Here is a 15,102-nt window from a genome sequence, read left to right on the forward strand (position 1 = left end):
TTTCTGTGTTGCGGGGTGGAGAGGGGGATTGCTTTTTTATGTTGTTGGCAGAGTGAGTTTGAGGTCTTGGCCACCCGGTAATAGTGTCAAAATATATTTGATTAGTATTTTTTTCTTTCAATTAATATTTTCCCAAATAGATTGAAATTTCTTTTTAAATATCTGATTCCATTCTAATTGTTGTAGGCTAGTTGATTCTATTTTTTTTTTTTATAATATCTAATAGAGGTAGCGAGTCTTGGTTGATCCGTTCTTGCATGCTTTGAATGATCTTGGTGATGTATGATAACTAATTTTGGAATTGCATGAAGAAAAAATGAAGAGGTTCCGTGGTTTCAAGAACTTTATACGGTGAAAAGTTGTTGTCTTCGGGGAGCTAGCATCGATGTAAGACATATTGTCTTGGGTTATTTATAAGTTTCTTGTTTGACTTGTGAGTCTATTTAAATGTGATTTATTCTTTCTTTGAAGGTATTAAGATATCAACATTTTGTTTTTCTTAGGACAATTTACTCCCACGGTTTAATATTTCTTTGTTAGCAATGGGAGGATCTGTTAAGTTAGTTTCGGGCCTTCTCTCACACTTTTTATATAGGAAAATTAGTCCGACTACAATATAGAAACATAAAAAAAAAAAAATTGGGGATCAAGGGGTCCCACGACACAGGGACACTTCCGACCTGTGCACGCTGAGGAGTGTCTTACTTATGTCTCACTTAGAATTCTAAAGTGAAACCAATTGCAAATTGTATAGACTTCAAGGCATGCATGTGGTATGTGGTATGTGTTCTTGTAACAAAGGAGAAGTTTGATTCCTGTTGAAGTATGTTTCAATCTTTTTGATTTTTTTTTTTTTATCCCGGTTAACTAATATTTCATGTTCCTAATTGTATGATATCATGGAAATCAGGTTGAAGGATATTACTTTGAATTATCCAAAGGAATCTGGCCGAGAGAACCGATGCTTCCAATCTGGCAAAAGTTTAGCTTTTCGATTTGGTAAGGTGACCTAAACAAAAATACATTTTCTTGTTAAACCTTCTTCAGTTCATGGTGTTTGTGATGCTATGCTTATTAGATAAACATCTGAATTACTCAATAATATCGATCAGTAGGAGTGGAGAACATGTATGTATTCCAGACAGCGGACACCGGCTTGTTCTTTCTCGAGGCTCGGGTTGGTGATTGCTTATATTCTTAATTTGGCGCTTTAATATATAGTGATAGTTGATTCTTTACATATTTGACCACTAACAAAACATGCCGAGCTTGAAAAGGTTCTCAAAGCGTAAGATTAAGCAAACCGGGTAAAGAAGCACAAGTCTTGAAAGAGAAAGAGACGATGAAGAGCTTGATTCCATCTGCTTTTATACCACAAATTATATGCACTTGTGCTTTGATCAAACACACATTGGAATATTATCAACACATGCCCGGCATGCCCGTTTGTTTCAATACCTTCCGTACCCATTGGATGAATCATCCGCGACTGTCCGTGCCGCCTGTGTCATTGTTTGTAGCAGGCTATGTACAGGTTGGTCTTGGAAAATACTATAAGCTACATTTATGGGTGTTTGTATTTGTACATATTCCTTGATATGCATAATTTTCTAAAGCAATAGAAAAATTTTACTTAGCAAAATTTGGGGTGGATCCGTTTTCACGGATTAGATTGTGTCCTGGGAAGGTCTTTTTATGACATATGACAGTGGTTTCAAATTTCTTCAAAAGTTTGTAGTCATTATGGAGCTGAAAGTTTTGTAGAAATTCGTCATTGTTATGATCTGATTCGTTAGTGGCCTTTTTTTCTTGGTATCGTGGATGTAGCAAATTTTGACATTCCAACCACAAGTTAGATATTAGATTATTAACATGTATTTTTCCCCATTAATACAGCTTGTAGACTTCAGATTTGGCAAGAAGTTGTCCGGCTTAAAGAACATTCACGATCGCGGGATGACAGATTCTCAGAGGTCCGTAGATAATCCAGGGAAAAGGCCACACATATCTTTGCTGGACCGGGTAAAGATGCATCTCGTGAAAATGTTATTGCTAAACATAGTATTTGGGAAAGTTGTTTTGAAACCGCAAGTTCAAGCATTATATCCTTTAGTTGAATGTATCTTCTTAAGGAAGAAAACTGGTGGAAACTCAGCGTGAATAGTCTTAACAGATGACTTTATGATACATGTTTTTTTTTTTTTTATCCCTTATAAGTTGTGATAGATAAAAAAAAATTATCTATGTTATGTGCTAAAACGTTTCAAAATTGGTGAAATAGCCCCCATGGGATCTTGAGGTTGGAAAGAATTTTATTATCCATTATACTTATGGATGTGACTACTCTTTGAAGGTGGGTCGCATTTTTCCCATTTAATTGTAAACACCTTTAAGAATTGATGATGGTTTTCTCTTTTCTCATTTGGTTTTATTTATAAGTAATGCTAATCCTCCTTTTGTTGACGCATTCACATGAATGGGATAGATGCATTATTGGTTCTAAAGTTATCTATTTTATTAATTGATACATTTACAGGAAGCTAACATATGGAAAATTTGGGGAGTGGCGCTCGACAAGAGATCGTATCTTCGCGGGTCCTCCACCAAGAAACTTTGTCCTTGCCACCACGGAGTTCGGAGAGTGTGGTATGCCATATGCCTGAAGTTAATTCTGCTATTCATACATAACATTATATCTTTACGTTTGTGCTAGCATTTAACACCCGATAGCTATAAGAAAACTTCATTAGTCCTCGGTCCCTTACATTCAAAATCTTTCAACTGCAGGTCATGTTTGGTGACAAAGGTGAATGAGGCCACGCCTAATATTCTGGATGGGACACATTTTAAACTTGTGTTAAAGTAGTTGAAGACTAGTGTGTTTAGTTTTGTTGGTTAACTTTTCTAGTACTTGAAAGAAATGAGCTAAGTACTAGAAAAGTTTTAGAAATTCTTGTTGAAGAAGAAAGTTTTAACTTACTTGGGGTGTTTTGTTTCATGAAAAGAAATGAGGGGCATCGGTTTATATAGTTACTTTGAAACAAGCTCCCTGCAGCTCATTATATTGGTGATGACTTGAAATTGGAGAGTGATAATGGTATTAGACATGGAGGAGTTGGTCGCTATTATTTTGATGTTTTAGATGGAACAAGTTGGTCATTATTATTTTGATGTTTTGGCCAAATGGAACAAGTTCAAACTTCTTTTAGCAATTCAATGTCTATTTTTTTTTTTTTTTTTTTTTTTGCACTATGAATTGTTTATTTGAGCAATGTGTTTTTAAATCCAATGTGGATATGGTGAAAATGGACAGGTTGCAGGGTTGAATATGATGAAAATCGAATAATTTGGGGCTTTTATTTTATTTTTTTTAAATGTCTATAAACCACGGTTTTGTAAGAACTGAGGTATAAGGATATTCTATAAACCACGGTTTTTATCCAACTGTCGTATATAACATCACTATTTCCCACGGTTCACCTCGGATAGAGAAAACTATAAAGACTATTAACCACGGTTCGCAAATCCTAATACCACTGTTTTAGCTAAAATCGTGGTATATAATAGGCACTTTTTACCACGGTTTTGTTAGAAGTATTTGTCACGGTGGTTGTTACCACGGTTTGAAAACAGTGGCTAAAGGCTTTTTACCATTGTATATAACAGGTGGTATATATGAGTTTTATGTAGTAGTGGTGAGCATGATCGTGTTGCTAATCATGATTCAAAACACTACTCATCGGGCTATAATGGTAGTAGGGATTGACACATGTAGCGAGGGTTCCTCAAAGAAATTTTGTGAGACATATGTCACCTAGTATTGCCCCATTTGTTAGCTCCCCAACTTCTTCGCCTTTTGTCAATCCCTCGGGCTTCCCTCGGGTAATTTTTCATTATATGAATTTTTTGTAATCTAATTTGTCTATGTTATTGGCGTTTTTTTTTTCACTTGCAAATATGCCTCCCCCAATATATAATGTTCCCCAACCTGAGACCAGCACGGGTGTTCCCATTTTTTATTCAACAACTTATATGTTTTAGCACCTCTAGACCCTATTTTACCTCGCTAGGTTAGCAAAACAAATAGAGTATTACTCCTGGTAATCAATATGTGGTATTGTCTTGAATGTGTTATTCAATTTAGTTTTGTTTTAATCATCACTTGTCTAACTTACTATATTGTGATCCACTTGATCGGTTGTTTCAATCCTGAGAATCTTTGCAAGGACATTTACTTGCAGAAGTACATGGATGGGCAAGGATGGGTATCCATTTCTACAATCGCAAATTTCAATAGAGTGAGTTGACATTTTTCTTTTCAGATTAAAAAAAAAAAAGTTTCACAGTTTTTGATGACGATTTGGTATGTCAACATGATCTCATTTCATCATTTAATAACTATTCTAGGATAATCACTTCCTTGTCCATGTCTTTGTCGGGCAGGTATTATCATAATTATGCTTCTGCATTTCAAATAATGTTTTCCCTTGCCATCTCAGTCCTTGATTATGGGTGCGTGCTTGAGCTAGTCTGGGGAATCCCACTAATCATTTGTCGATGGAATTGTTACAGAAATTTGTGTTGTGAGTTGTGACACTGAAGAAATGATCTTGAACACATTTTTGTTTCATAATTTAAAATCCTGTTATTAGTATCTTATAGGTGTGGTTTTTTTATTTTCACGTTTCAGCGACTAGTTTGTTTTGGTACTTAGAACCGATATGATTGGGGAAGTTTTGGGGATCTTGAGTGAAAAAAGAGAACTTTATGAGGCATAATGTAAATAATGATATCTTAACACCAATACGTTATCGTCCATTGATTTGGAGGCATTTTATATTACATTATGCAGAAATCCTTCAGTTAATCTCGATGTTTCTTTTAAGCATCATGGTAATATATGATTAGTGATCGGAGATATTAGTCAATTTCTATTGATTGAATTCTTAATCTGCCATTGTTATTTAGGTTGTTATGTGATTTATATCCGGATCATGGTTGACAAAACACAATGTTATGGATCGAGTGAGTCTAGTGTCCTTTTTTGTTTCTTCCCCTATTATAAATGTGTTGAGAAGCGGGACTTAAAAAGAGGAAGGAGGCCATTCTTTAAGTCTTACTTCACTAGGTGATGTAAAAAGGGGACTTAAAAACTTGGATACATCATAAACTAATATAGTGGTTGTCCAATTGCTAGAGTACATGAGGTAGTGAGGATAGAGAAGGTTTATTGTAATATGTAAGACTCTTAACTAACATATACCATAACCAACAATTTAAAGACTCTCCTCAATATACCCGACTAAGTTTAGCTTAAATTTGTCGTTGGTTTGAGGCAACCCAAGAGCAATTTTTGAGCAAAGGTGCTCTACTAGCCTCCAAATATTACTCAAGCCATTGATACAACTTCGGTGTTTAAGCAAGTTGTAGGAGTGCCCCTTAACTACAAAACCTCAGTTGAAGATTAATTATTAATTTTGAATAACTGAATCCCTACGTTGCCATAGCACCACCTTTTAATAAAACACAACTTCTTCTCATAGTTATTAGGTGAATAGACTTTCGTTGTTTTAATGAAACACAATACTACAAAAATTTTATGATTTTGAAAGTCATTGGTGGTATTGGGTATTTGGTATACTAGTGAGGTGGGGGTATTAATTGGATTACTTTGGTGGTGGATTGTTTGACTTGGGATGATTTTTATTGGTTAAAAGCGTAAAATCTAGCACATATGTAGTGTTCTTATTTCTATTACTATATTTGACATTGTTGGGTTTAGAGTGCTTATTAGGTAGTTTTAGTTCTTTCTTTGAGGATTATGGTTACATAAGAGAATTCCCTTATAATGCAGTTTATTCTATGTTCATGGATATGAAAATATAGAATTGAGTGGTTTAGATTGGAAAACTATTAAAAAAATTATGTGTGGAGGCTACTCGATTGTGTTTTTGTTGGGTCATGAATCTTTGAGAATTATGACTTACGAAAGTGTGTTTGTCTAAATTGTTAGTCTCGATCATTTCACCATATTATGCTCAATACTTCTCACTAAAATGGTGTCTAAGTTGTTTTGTTTCTCGAGAACAAAATCTAATTTCTAGTTAGGGCCAAATACCATACGAATCTGAGGTAAAGGAGTGTGTAACTGAACTAGCTGAAGGCCAAAGAGTCACGAAGATAGAGCGTTTGTAGTTGCAAAAATCTTCTTTATAAATCTCATCCAATTAAGGTAGGCCCTTATAGGTATTTTATGATTAAAACGTATCTTATAATATATGTGTTTGTGTTGATTGAGAATTCGATATTGGGAGATTTGGAAATACTTGTGGTGAAGTTTGGGGTGGACAATTTGTACTAACTATTAAGATTAATGCTAAGCATTAAAGCAATGACACATTTTATATACATGTACAACCTAAAATATACATTGTAACTGTTCATGGGGTTTGAATTTTAGCTCTCAAGCATTTCTTTGTTACCATCCTCGACCTTTTGTGGTCTCACTATTTAATCCGTGGCATGTGAGTATGGTTAAAATCAGAACTAAATGTTAGTATGGTTGAGTTTGTTGTTAGTGAAATAACCTGGTTTTGTATTTTATTTCTCCGGTATTTGCATGAACTTGAATTTTATTACTGTTTTCAGAATGCCTTGGGCTCATCAAGAATTTTAAGTTTTCATATATTTGCTACACTTTTAGATTTAAAATTGGCATTTGCAAATATTCGTGTAATATTTAGTATGAATGTCCTTTAAAGTTTTGGAGCCTGAAGCTTTTCGATCTACATCTTTTACTACACTGACCTCTCTTTATTAATCTGTGAATTCCAGGTCTACCTTGAGTAAGATGATACAGAAACGATGAAGTCGCTTAATGCATGTCTTTTACCTTCACATGTTAATTAGTTAAATACGCGGGGAATTCGTTTATATGATTTAAATGAAGAAGAAATAAAATGTATTCATTTGAATCTTGTTTTATGAATGAATTTTGGTATGTGATTTGACATAATATGTTCTTCGTGCCGTGTACATTAAGATTGGAACATGTTGCACCCTACGTGTAACCTTTAGTGTTGTTTGTATATGTAATAACGTCTTCTGGGAGAGCGATGTTATCTTCTTTTACGTAATGTATTGTAAACTATTGTTTCCTTGCTTTTGTTGGATTGATTGGAAAATGATTGGATTTGGTTGAAAATGCATTATGACAGGTCTCACATTCTTAAAAACGTTAAAAATACAAAAGAGGTTATGTTGAAATTTTGAAATAAATGATTTGTGTCGAGATGTTGTAGTATTCATTTTAATATGATTTGTATAGAGGTACTTTTCAATTAGGGTTATTTCGTTCAATAATAACTCTTTAGATTCTTTGTTCTTCGTAAAAAATTTGTCCAATTATAACTCTTACATGAAACTAAGTTTAACAAGTGAATAGGCCGAGTCATCAATGAAATGGAATTATCCTATGCTCTTATAGTTAAGGTGTCCAATTGAAGATTCATTGAGTAATCTTTTAAATACCGAGGTACGAGAAATGTAAGTAATGTATTTACAAATGTTACAAATTCATCCCCCAGTCACAAGATAATCACAATGTGACACGTATAATAACAACAATATTCACCCCATGATAGAAGTTGCCTTGGTAGATAAGGATCAAAGTCATGCTAAGTAGTTATGGTTCTCCTATTTATAGGTGATTGCTTAGGCGTAATTACTAACTGAGGATAGCAACACCAATTTAGTGTATGTAATGTGATTTATTACATTTGACTCGAAGTTTGTAGCAATCTCTAGAGAAATATTGCTTAGCTTAGCTAATTCCCATGTTTTACATCCTTTATGCCCTGGGAATCAAAATTCAAATAAGGCATCTACTCAACGTAAAGTTATTAGTTATACAGAGTAAGATTAAGATTATATAGATTAAGATTTAGTGTTATGTGATTCTAATGCAAACCTAAAGTTTTATCATGTTTAATCATCTAGCCGGTTAAGTAATATCGTTTTCAAATAGACCAAGTTGGCATAAATGTTGAGATCTACATCAATTATGATATGCCCATCAAGTCTTTCAACTCAGTGCACGGTTGACAATATGATTGAAGCTATCTTTTGCCAACTCATAATTTTCACGTCAAGCTTAATCGAACCAAAGTCGTGTAGGGTTAGTAGCATTTGTTCTAGTACGAAAGTGCTTGTGCCCATGGTTTTCACGATTCGGCTAGTTCAAGCATGAAGCAGAGTGGAGCTACCCTTGGTTCAACATAGACCAGTTTCAACACCAATTTGAACTATTCGATTCAAGTTAGAAGCCATTAAACTCGGTTAAAAAATCGGTTCAACTCGGTGATTTTTACTCAACCCAAATATTAATTATTTTTATTTTATATTTGTTAACATTAATTAAATATATAGTTTACTACTTTTTTTAACAAAGAACCATAAGAGTTTTAGTTGAACTAGTGGTTTGAACCGGGATCGGGTCCCAATCTGGTTAAAAGAACCGATTTTGGTTATGGAAAGTGGAAACCATGTTGTGCCTGTCACAGGTTGTTTCCAAAGTCGTTATTTTGTACGTTTACGAGGGTATGCCCGTGCCTACGGCCCGCGAGACCTCGACGCGCCTGCGGCGCTACCCCAACAACTTGTCGCACTTTCGGCGCAAGGCCATCCCAATTGCCCATTATTCATAAGCCCAATAGCATCAATTGGGTCAGGCAATTGTGCACTACCATGTCAAAATTGGAGGCCCAATGCCGGTTTATAAATTTAGCCGAACAATTTATAAGTCTAGCAGCAATTGTTGACATTTAGGCTGATTTTTGGATAGATTTCATGGTATTGATTGCACTTAACAAAATTGTACAAACTCTCCACACACTTAGATCTTAGATCTACCGAATCATATTTTGGTAAGAATGATTACCTACCATTAGATAGGTCCTTTTGGCCCCACACTTCTCTATTTGTTAGATAGATTAGATAGAAGATGTGACTGACAGCCCTTAACCATTTTCTTCCCGCCTCGGTGAAAAATTTAAGTATGCCGCCCAAATTTCAATTTCCCACTAAAACATTTAGAGACCGTCATAAAGTTTACTATCTTCTCTCTCCACCTCGCCACTAAAGATTTCAGTTCCAGACTTGATCTGCTTTTGCTAATTTCAAGCTTTGAAACCAACGTCTGCAAATTGGCAGGCAGGTATAATTTCAATATTTGGTTACACCAACCCAAAAAAACTCCTCATTTTTCCAATCCCGGGGGTTCTTCACAGAGAGAGACAGAAAAAATAAAATAATGGCGAGCTCTACCGCAGTGGATTTGGAGAACGTGCCATCAGTAGATAATACAATGATCGATTTTTTTCGTCGGCTCAAGTGTCAATCCAAACCCGATAAGCGTCTCATTCTCATCGGTATACATTTTTTTTTTAATGTTTTTGCTGATTCTTGAGCGAGATGAATGGGTATTTCATTTTGGGGCTTTAAACATTATGATTTTTATTTTTATTTTTTTATTTTGATTTATATTATACCCCTAATTGATTGATTTGACTATAATTTTGGCTGTAAAGTCGTACTTTGTCTGTGTTTGTAGCTTAGAATTTGGATGTGAGTTTCAAACTTTCAAAGGTATTAAAAACTTTTACTGCCTTTTAAGGCTTTATAAAGTGAGTAGGATTGATTTCAATTGTTTGTAACAATTTTTTCTAGATTATCAAGGGGATAATTCCTTATCGTCTTATTGAGTGACAACATCGAATATTACATAAAACATTTGTATGATTAGGTGAACGTGTTGTTGCAATGTTTATATACCATTGTCAGCATTCTGGTTTTTGGTCCACATGGAAAAAAAATTCCATTCCAGATTATGGTGTCAAGTATGTGTATTTTTTTTATCATTTTAGATTAAAGATTTATTTAAATACATATGATAAACCTATTAATAAAAAATTAGTTGACTGACAGGTCCACCCAGATCAGAAAAGGAACCCAGTCTCCTATTATCAAGGATGACTGTTGTTTGTGCCACTTGGCTACAGGCGATATGCTCAGAGCTGTTGTTTCTACTAAAACACCTCTTGAAATTAAGGCGAAAGAAGCAATGGAGAAGGTATACACTTTACAAAGTGTTCTTTGGTCATGAGACAAGTTTATATTTGTTGTCGATTCCTGATTGTGGAGCTCGTTTATAGGGAGAACTTGTTACTGATGACTTGGTTGTTGGAATAATCGATGAAGCAATGAAGAGGCCATCATGTCAGAAAGGTTCATTCTTGATGGATTACCTAGAACTGTGGTTCAAGCAGAAAAGGTTTACAATCTTTTCATTTATCGTTATAAATTTATTCTTTTGCGTCCCATATTTTCTTTCTTGGTTTGAATATCATTTTATTGAAATTTTCTCTTGTTTGTATCTTCCTTTTGTGCAACTTGACGGGATGCTGGAAAAGCAAGGAACCAAAGTTGATAAGGTTCTTAACTTTGCCATTGATGATTCCTTTTTAACATTTTAAGCTTTCTGATGTACATGGAATGTGTGAAGCTTGTCTCTTTTCATCTGTCACAGAAAAGAAATCCAACTCTAAAACATATAGGTTATTGGTGGGTAAATTGGTAATTGATCATGAAGGTTTTGTAGATAAGAAACTGCTACTTAAGCATCGTATGCTTGCTTCATCGAAAGTGAAAGACACTGTTCCTGTTGCTTAAGAGTTTTGGGACACAAGGCCATATACCCCCAAATTGCTTCAGAATAAAATAATTGCTTATAAGGTTGCTGAAAGTGATGGTCCCTTACCAGGTTCAGTGGGATATAGTGAATTCAACTTCTTTGATGGATTGTATAGGTGAAGGGTCAGTGGCACATTCTCACCCAAGTTGTGGATTTGATCCTTTATCTTGTGTTGGAAACAGCAAGCTGAAGATTACATCTGATTCTGAGTCGGAAATTCCTCTCTCAGATGACAAATACTCTGGTCGTGAAATCAACAGCCACAAGAAAGAAATGGCTGCTCGGTTTGTTCAACCAGTGCCTCGCACCATTGTTTCAGACACTTTGCTCAATGCATCTGTTGAGGTTTTGGTCCCAAATAAGTTGATAGATTAGGACACCATACCTCCGTCACTTTTAGTTCATCATGAACAACATGATATTGGTGAACTGCATCATATGACATCTTCAGCCTCTGGTATGGCTACTGGGCATGGTTTGGAGGAGCTCAACTGGCAACAATTGGAGCAAAAGTCCCACACTCCAGCAGTGTTGGATCTCATTTCACTAGATGATGTTCCCTCACAATCACATTTGTGGAAATTGTTGTTGAAGTATCCAGGGAACTTGTATTTTGAAATTTCATCTCATTGTTTTCTTTTACTTTTTTCAAATATTATGTTTACCTATTTGACATCTCTGTTGTGTCGATTGTTTTATCTCAGCTGGTGTGATGGGTACCGCCGTACCGGTAATCTTGTAAGAACATCTACAAATGAGAGCGGAGGAGTCTATAAATCAGAAACTGGTTTGTTTGTTGCAACAAGATCAGGCTTAGAAAAAGACTTGGTTCAAGTATCAGGAGAAACTTGTGAGTGGATTTTTTTGTTTCTCTATTTTTTTTTCCTTCTCCAATCTTAAGTTCCTTTATGACCTTTCTCTTCTATGGTATGCTTTGTTGTAGTTGATGTTCTGGGAAGTGTTGATGTTGGGCAAGTATCTTTGTCAGATTGTGTGTTGCCTACAACAGCTGGGCAGGGTTTGAAAACGAACCAGGTAACAAATAATCCGGGTCAATCAAAGTTCAATTTGATGGATCTAGGTGATGCTTACAAGCTTGCTGTTGGTAACAAGGGTTGGCAAGCTTCCTCTATACACACTGAGCAACATATTATGAAGGATTCAGTGACATCACAAATATCTGTTACACAAGGATCTGAGCTCTCAGTGAATGATATGAGTCCAAGAGTCACTAAAAAAAAAAATGACTTTACCCGACAAACTCGAGAAAGATTACCCGACAGTTCCAATCTGTAGGGGCCGGTCCTTTTTGGTCGGCCGGGATTGTATATCGAGGGTCTGCAGAAAGGTGAATTAGTGCTGGAAACGACAACTGGACCAGATGGTTTCTTTATTGGTGGGCCTCTGTATGATGATGTTGATTACAATATTGAGGCTTCAAAGGTTTGAAATCTAAATGATTTGATTTCCTTGATAATATATTACTGGGCTGCATGCAAATCTTTTTTCAAACCTTGCGAACCTTTTGTATTGCATTGACAACCCATCTCTTCCTTTTACATTTGTTTAAATCCATACATATTCTTATCTGTAGTAGTCCATGATGATGTATGGTTTGGATATTATCTCCAGAGAACAAGGGATCTGGATACTGCTGAGTTACTTGAGCAAATACCAGCTTTGCAACAGCTTCTTTTTCGTGTTCTTGGTTGCCAGGTACACATTGACGATTTTCCATTCAAGTGTCAAAGGATACCAAATTAAATACTTCTTCCATGTCTTAGAACTATATAGAACCTAATAGATTCACACAACTACATAATTTCTCCAAGTAAATAAGTGGAAGATTAAAATTTGTTTATGATTTTTGATGTGCAGCCACAAGGAGCAGCGGTTATAATTTTGTTATTCAGCTAGCACTTTCAATGGTAGTTGACCAACATGTGATGTATCTCTGTTATTTCTCTAGGATGATATTCTTGCAAAATGTAAATTCAGTTCTTTTTGTCCTTTTTGGTAATGTCAAATAGGTTGCTGCAGAAAGCAAGAAAATTTACAGTGCTATTAGTGATGGTACAGTTAAAATGTTGATAAGGTATAGTCCTTCCCCTTTAAACTTAAAGTTTGCAATTCATTGTGGCATGCTATGCTGCTATTAGTGGTGCTGCGGTCAATTATTTGGTAATGGATGTTTAGTATGCCGTTCTGCAATTTAATGCTTTCTTTAATGGGATTGTGGTAGTTCTTTGAGATGCCACGCCATGATGCTGTATTAGCACTTGATATATACCGGAGGGCTGGTCAGCAGGTATCGTTTGTCATAATATTTATTTATATTGTTAATTCCTATATCCTTGTATTCTTTTCTCTAGGGAGATATCTTATATGGGCTCTTCTATGTTATGATGTAACTGTCTTAGCCTCGTAACATTTCCTTTTCTTTTCCCCTCGAGTTCCAGGCGGAGAGACTGTCTGAGTTTTACGAAATATGCAAAAGCATCGATCTTGGTCGTGGAGAGAGGTTTATCAAGATTGAACAGATTTCTGGTTTTCTACTGGTGCCTTTTGAATGTTTTTTTAACGGATACCTGAACAAGTGAACAGCTTAGGCTATTGTTGCTATTATACAAGACCTTACTAAACTATTTTGTTTATCAACAGTGCAGGCCCCAGCATCATTTTTAACAGCTATGGAAGAGTATGTGAGAGATGCTCCACGAGCCTCATCAGTTCACAGTAATAAGGTAGGGACAATTACTATTCTTAAATGTCAGGAAAACTTGTTGAGATGTATAAATGCGTCATCATTATACGAATTTAAAATTGACCGTCCTTAATTGTTGCTGACCAAAAATTGAAATCCTGTTTATCGGCTCTTAGTAACATCATGTTAATTTGTAAAAACACCGTTTCGTTTAAAAGAAAATGTTTATTAATATATCTGAAACAGAGGGTAAAATCTCCATTTTATTGATTAGAATAGAGTAACATGGTGATAATTGCTTGCAGCTGTACATGGAGATGTCATTTTCTTGTGGCTATACAGCTTGAAACATTTGCAATACTTATAATTTCATCTGCATGGTGTTCATGCTAGCTGTCTTTGTTCGTCACAGAGGTGATGAGTTTGGACAGATATGGGTGTCAACAAATGGACAAATGGTCTTAACTCTTAGCAAATGTTTTTTTTTTAATAACAAAAAATGGTCTTGTGAGTAGAAGTATTAAAACATGGGGATATTGACTTGTGGGAATTTCTTATGATTAAGAATTACTGGTTTGATTGGTCAATGTTGAAGTTTGTCACTAACTGATGCTCTATTCCTATTATGTATCTCACCCAAGTCCATCTTCTGTCCAATAAGGAAGTCTTTGCCATACTGCCCTGCTCTGCAATGTTTTTATTTTTTATTTTTTAATAAAATAATCTCCCCTCATCTGTGATTCTTCATATCATTAAGCAGGTTTCTGTTGACAAAATTGCTGCTCCTAAAAGATCTTAGCCATTGAGTACAATAAAACTTCAGAAGAGGAGACCATCGCCCACTATCTCCCCTCCAGCAGAAACAGTTGAAGTGGAAATTCAAACTTGGGTTTCTGAACCGCCTGACCTATTGGTAACTAGTCAAACCAGTTTCGTCTTTCATGATTTACGGTTGTATACTTGTCTGTTACCAATTTGTATATTAGTCGGAATTTGTGATCCTTGCTGAAAATTCTGAAAATCACATGGCTTCCAGGGATTGAATGATGCTACTCCATATGCTTCGGACCTTGATGAGAAAAATGCTTTTGCTCTTGCCATTGTTCCAGTTGGTAATCTCTGTCATCTTATTATTGATAGTGCAAAATCTACAATTAACTTAAGATTTCAACTAAAGAAGATGAAGAGAAATAAATAAGTTACACGGTATATAGAAAGATTTGAAAGATTATTTTGGGGAAGTTGCAAGAGTAATTATACTTATAACCCGCTATAGGTTTTACTTGAGTGAGGAAATAAGTTTTCCCTTGCCCTTTTGTGATATCCATATCTTGGTCACCACGTTGAAACCATTGGGCTTAAATTCGACTTGGCAAGTCTGCTCGAGTCTCAACTACATTAAAGTTTCTTCTCATAATATTTGAAATTTTGGATGAGTCAAGCTGCAGCTCAACTAAATTAAAATTTCTTTTGCTGCTGTAGCTACTCCCTCAGCTGATGCCCCTCTACTGGTTACAATTCTGCTAGTGGAGCAGGCTGGGAGTTGGCACTTGTTACTTCCCCAAGCTCAAATGAGAGTGCTGCATCTCTTGAATAAACTGGTAAGTGTCTCAATTTCTCCATTGTATTTTTCCTACATCCACCTTCC

General features: G+C 35.5%; 1 protein-coding gene across 10 annotated transcripts; it reads left to right on the forward strand.

The window, feature by feature from the left end:
- The first annotated feature begins 9,030 nt into the window (after positions 1-9,030).
- LOC147481148 (uncharacterized) lies at positions 9,031-15,055 on the forward strand. 10 transcript variants are annotated; one of them, XM_086575748.1, is made up of 17 exons: positions 9,031-9,428; positions 9,803-9,896; positions 9,985-10,129; positions 10,212-10,330; positions 10,470-10,490; positions 11,455-11,600; positions 11,694-11,785; positions 11,864-12,193; positions 12,345-12,466; positions 12,629-12,678; positions 12,781-12,845; positions 12,993-13,058; positions 13,210-13,308; positions 13,417-13,494; positions 14,215-14,367; positions 14,491-14,566; positions 14,937-15,055. In XM_086575748.1, exons 1-8 carry the CDS (start codon positions 9,311-9,313, stop codon positions 12,044-12,046), a joined length of 918 nt encoding a protein of 305 aa, XP_086431874.1. In that variant the 5' UTR covers positions 9,031-9,310; the 3' UTR covers positions 12,047-12,193; positions 12,345-12,466; positions 12,629-12,678; positions 12,781-12,845; positions 12,993-13,058; positions 13,210-13,308; positions 13,417-13,494; positions 14,215-14,367; positions 14,491-14,566; positions 14,937-15,055. The 10 variants fall into 10 exon arrangements, with proteins under 10 accessions (XP_086431874.1, XP_086431870.1, XP_086431871.1 ...); XM_086575744.1 differs by having other exon boundaries at positions 12,383-12,466; positions 13,412-13,494; XM_086575745.1 differs by having other exon boundaries at positions 12,383-12,466; positions 13,210-13,297; positions 13,412-13,494.
- Positions 15,056-15,102: the final 47 nt, after the last annotated feature.

The sequence above is a fragment of the Coptis chinensis genome, chromosome 8 (genome assembly GCF_015680905.1).
Source record: "Coptis chinensis isolate HL-2020 chromosome 8, ASM1568090v1, whole genome shotgun sequence".
Classification (NCBI taxonomy): Eukaryota; Viridiplantae; Streptophyta; class Magnoliopsida; order Ranunculales; family Ranunculaceae; genus Coptis; species Coptis chinensis.

Excerpts from the sequence above, each read along its gene's own strand:
- LOC147481148 (XM_086575743.1), top strand. The coding sequence starts at position 9,311 with ATGGCGAGCTCTACCGCAGTGGATTTGGAGAACGTGCCATCAGTAGAT. Across the intron at positions 10,130-10,211 it reads CGAAAGAAGCAATGGAGAAG|GGAGAACTTGTTACTGATGA; the intron begins GTATACACTTTA and ends GCTCGTTTATAG. Across the intron at positions 10,491-11,454 it reads AAGGAACCAAAGTTGATAAG|CTGGTGTGATGGGTACCGCC; the intron begins GTTCTTAACTTT and ends GTTTTATCTCAG.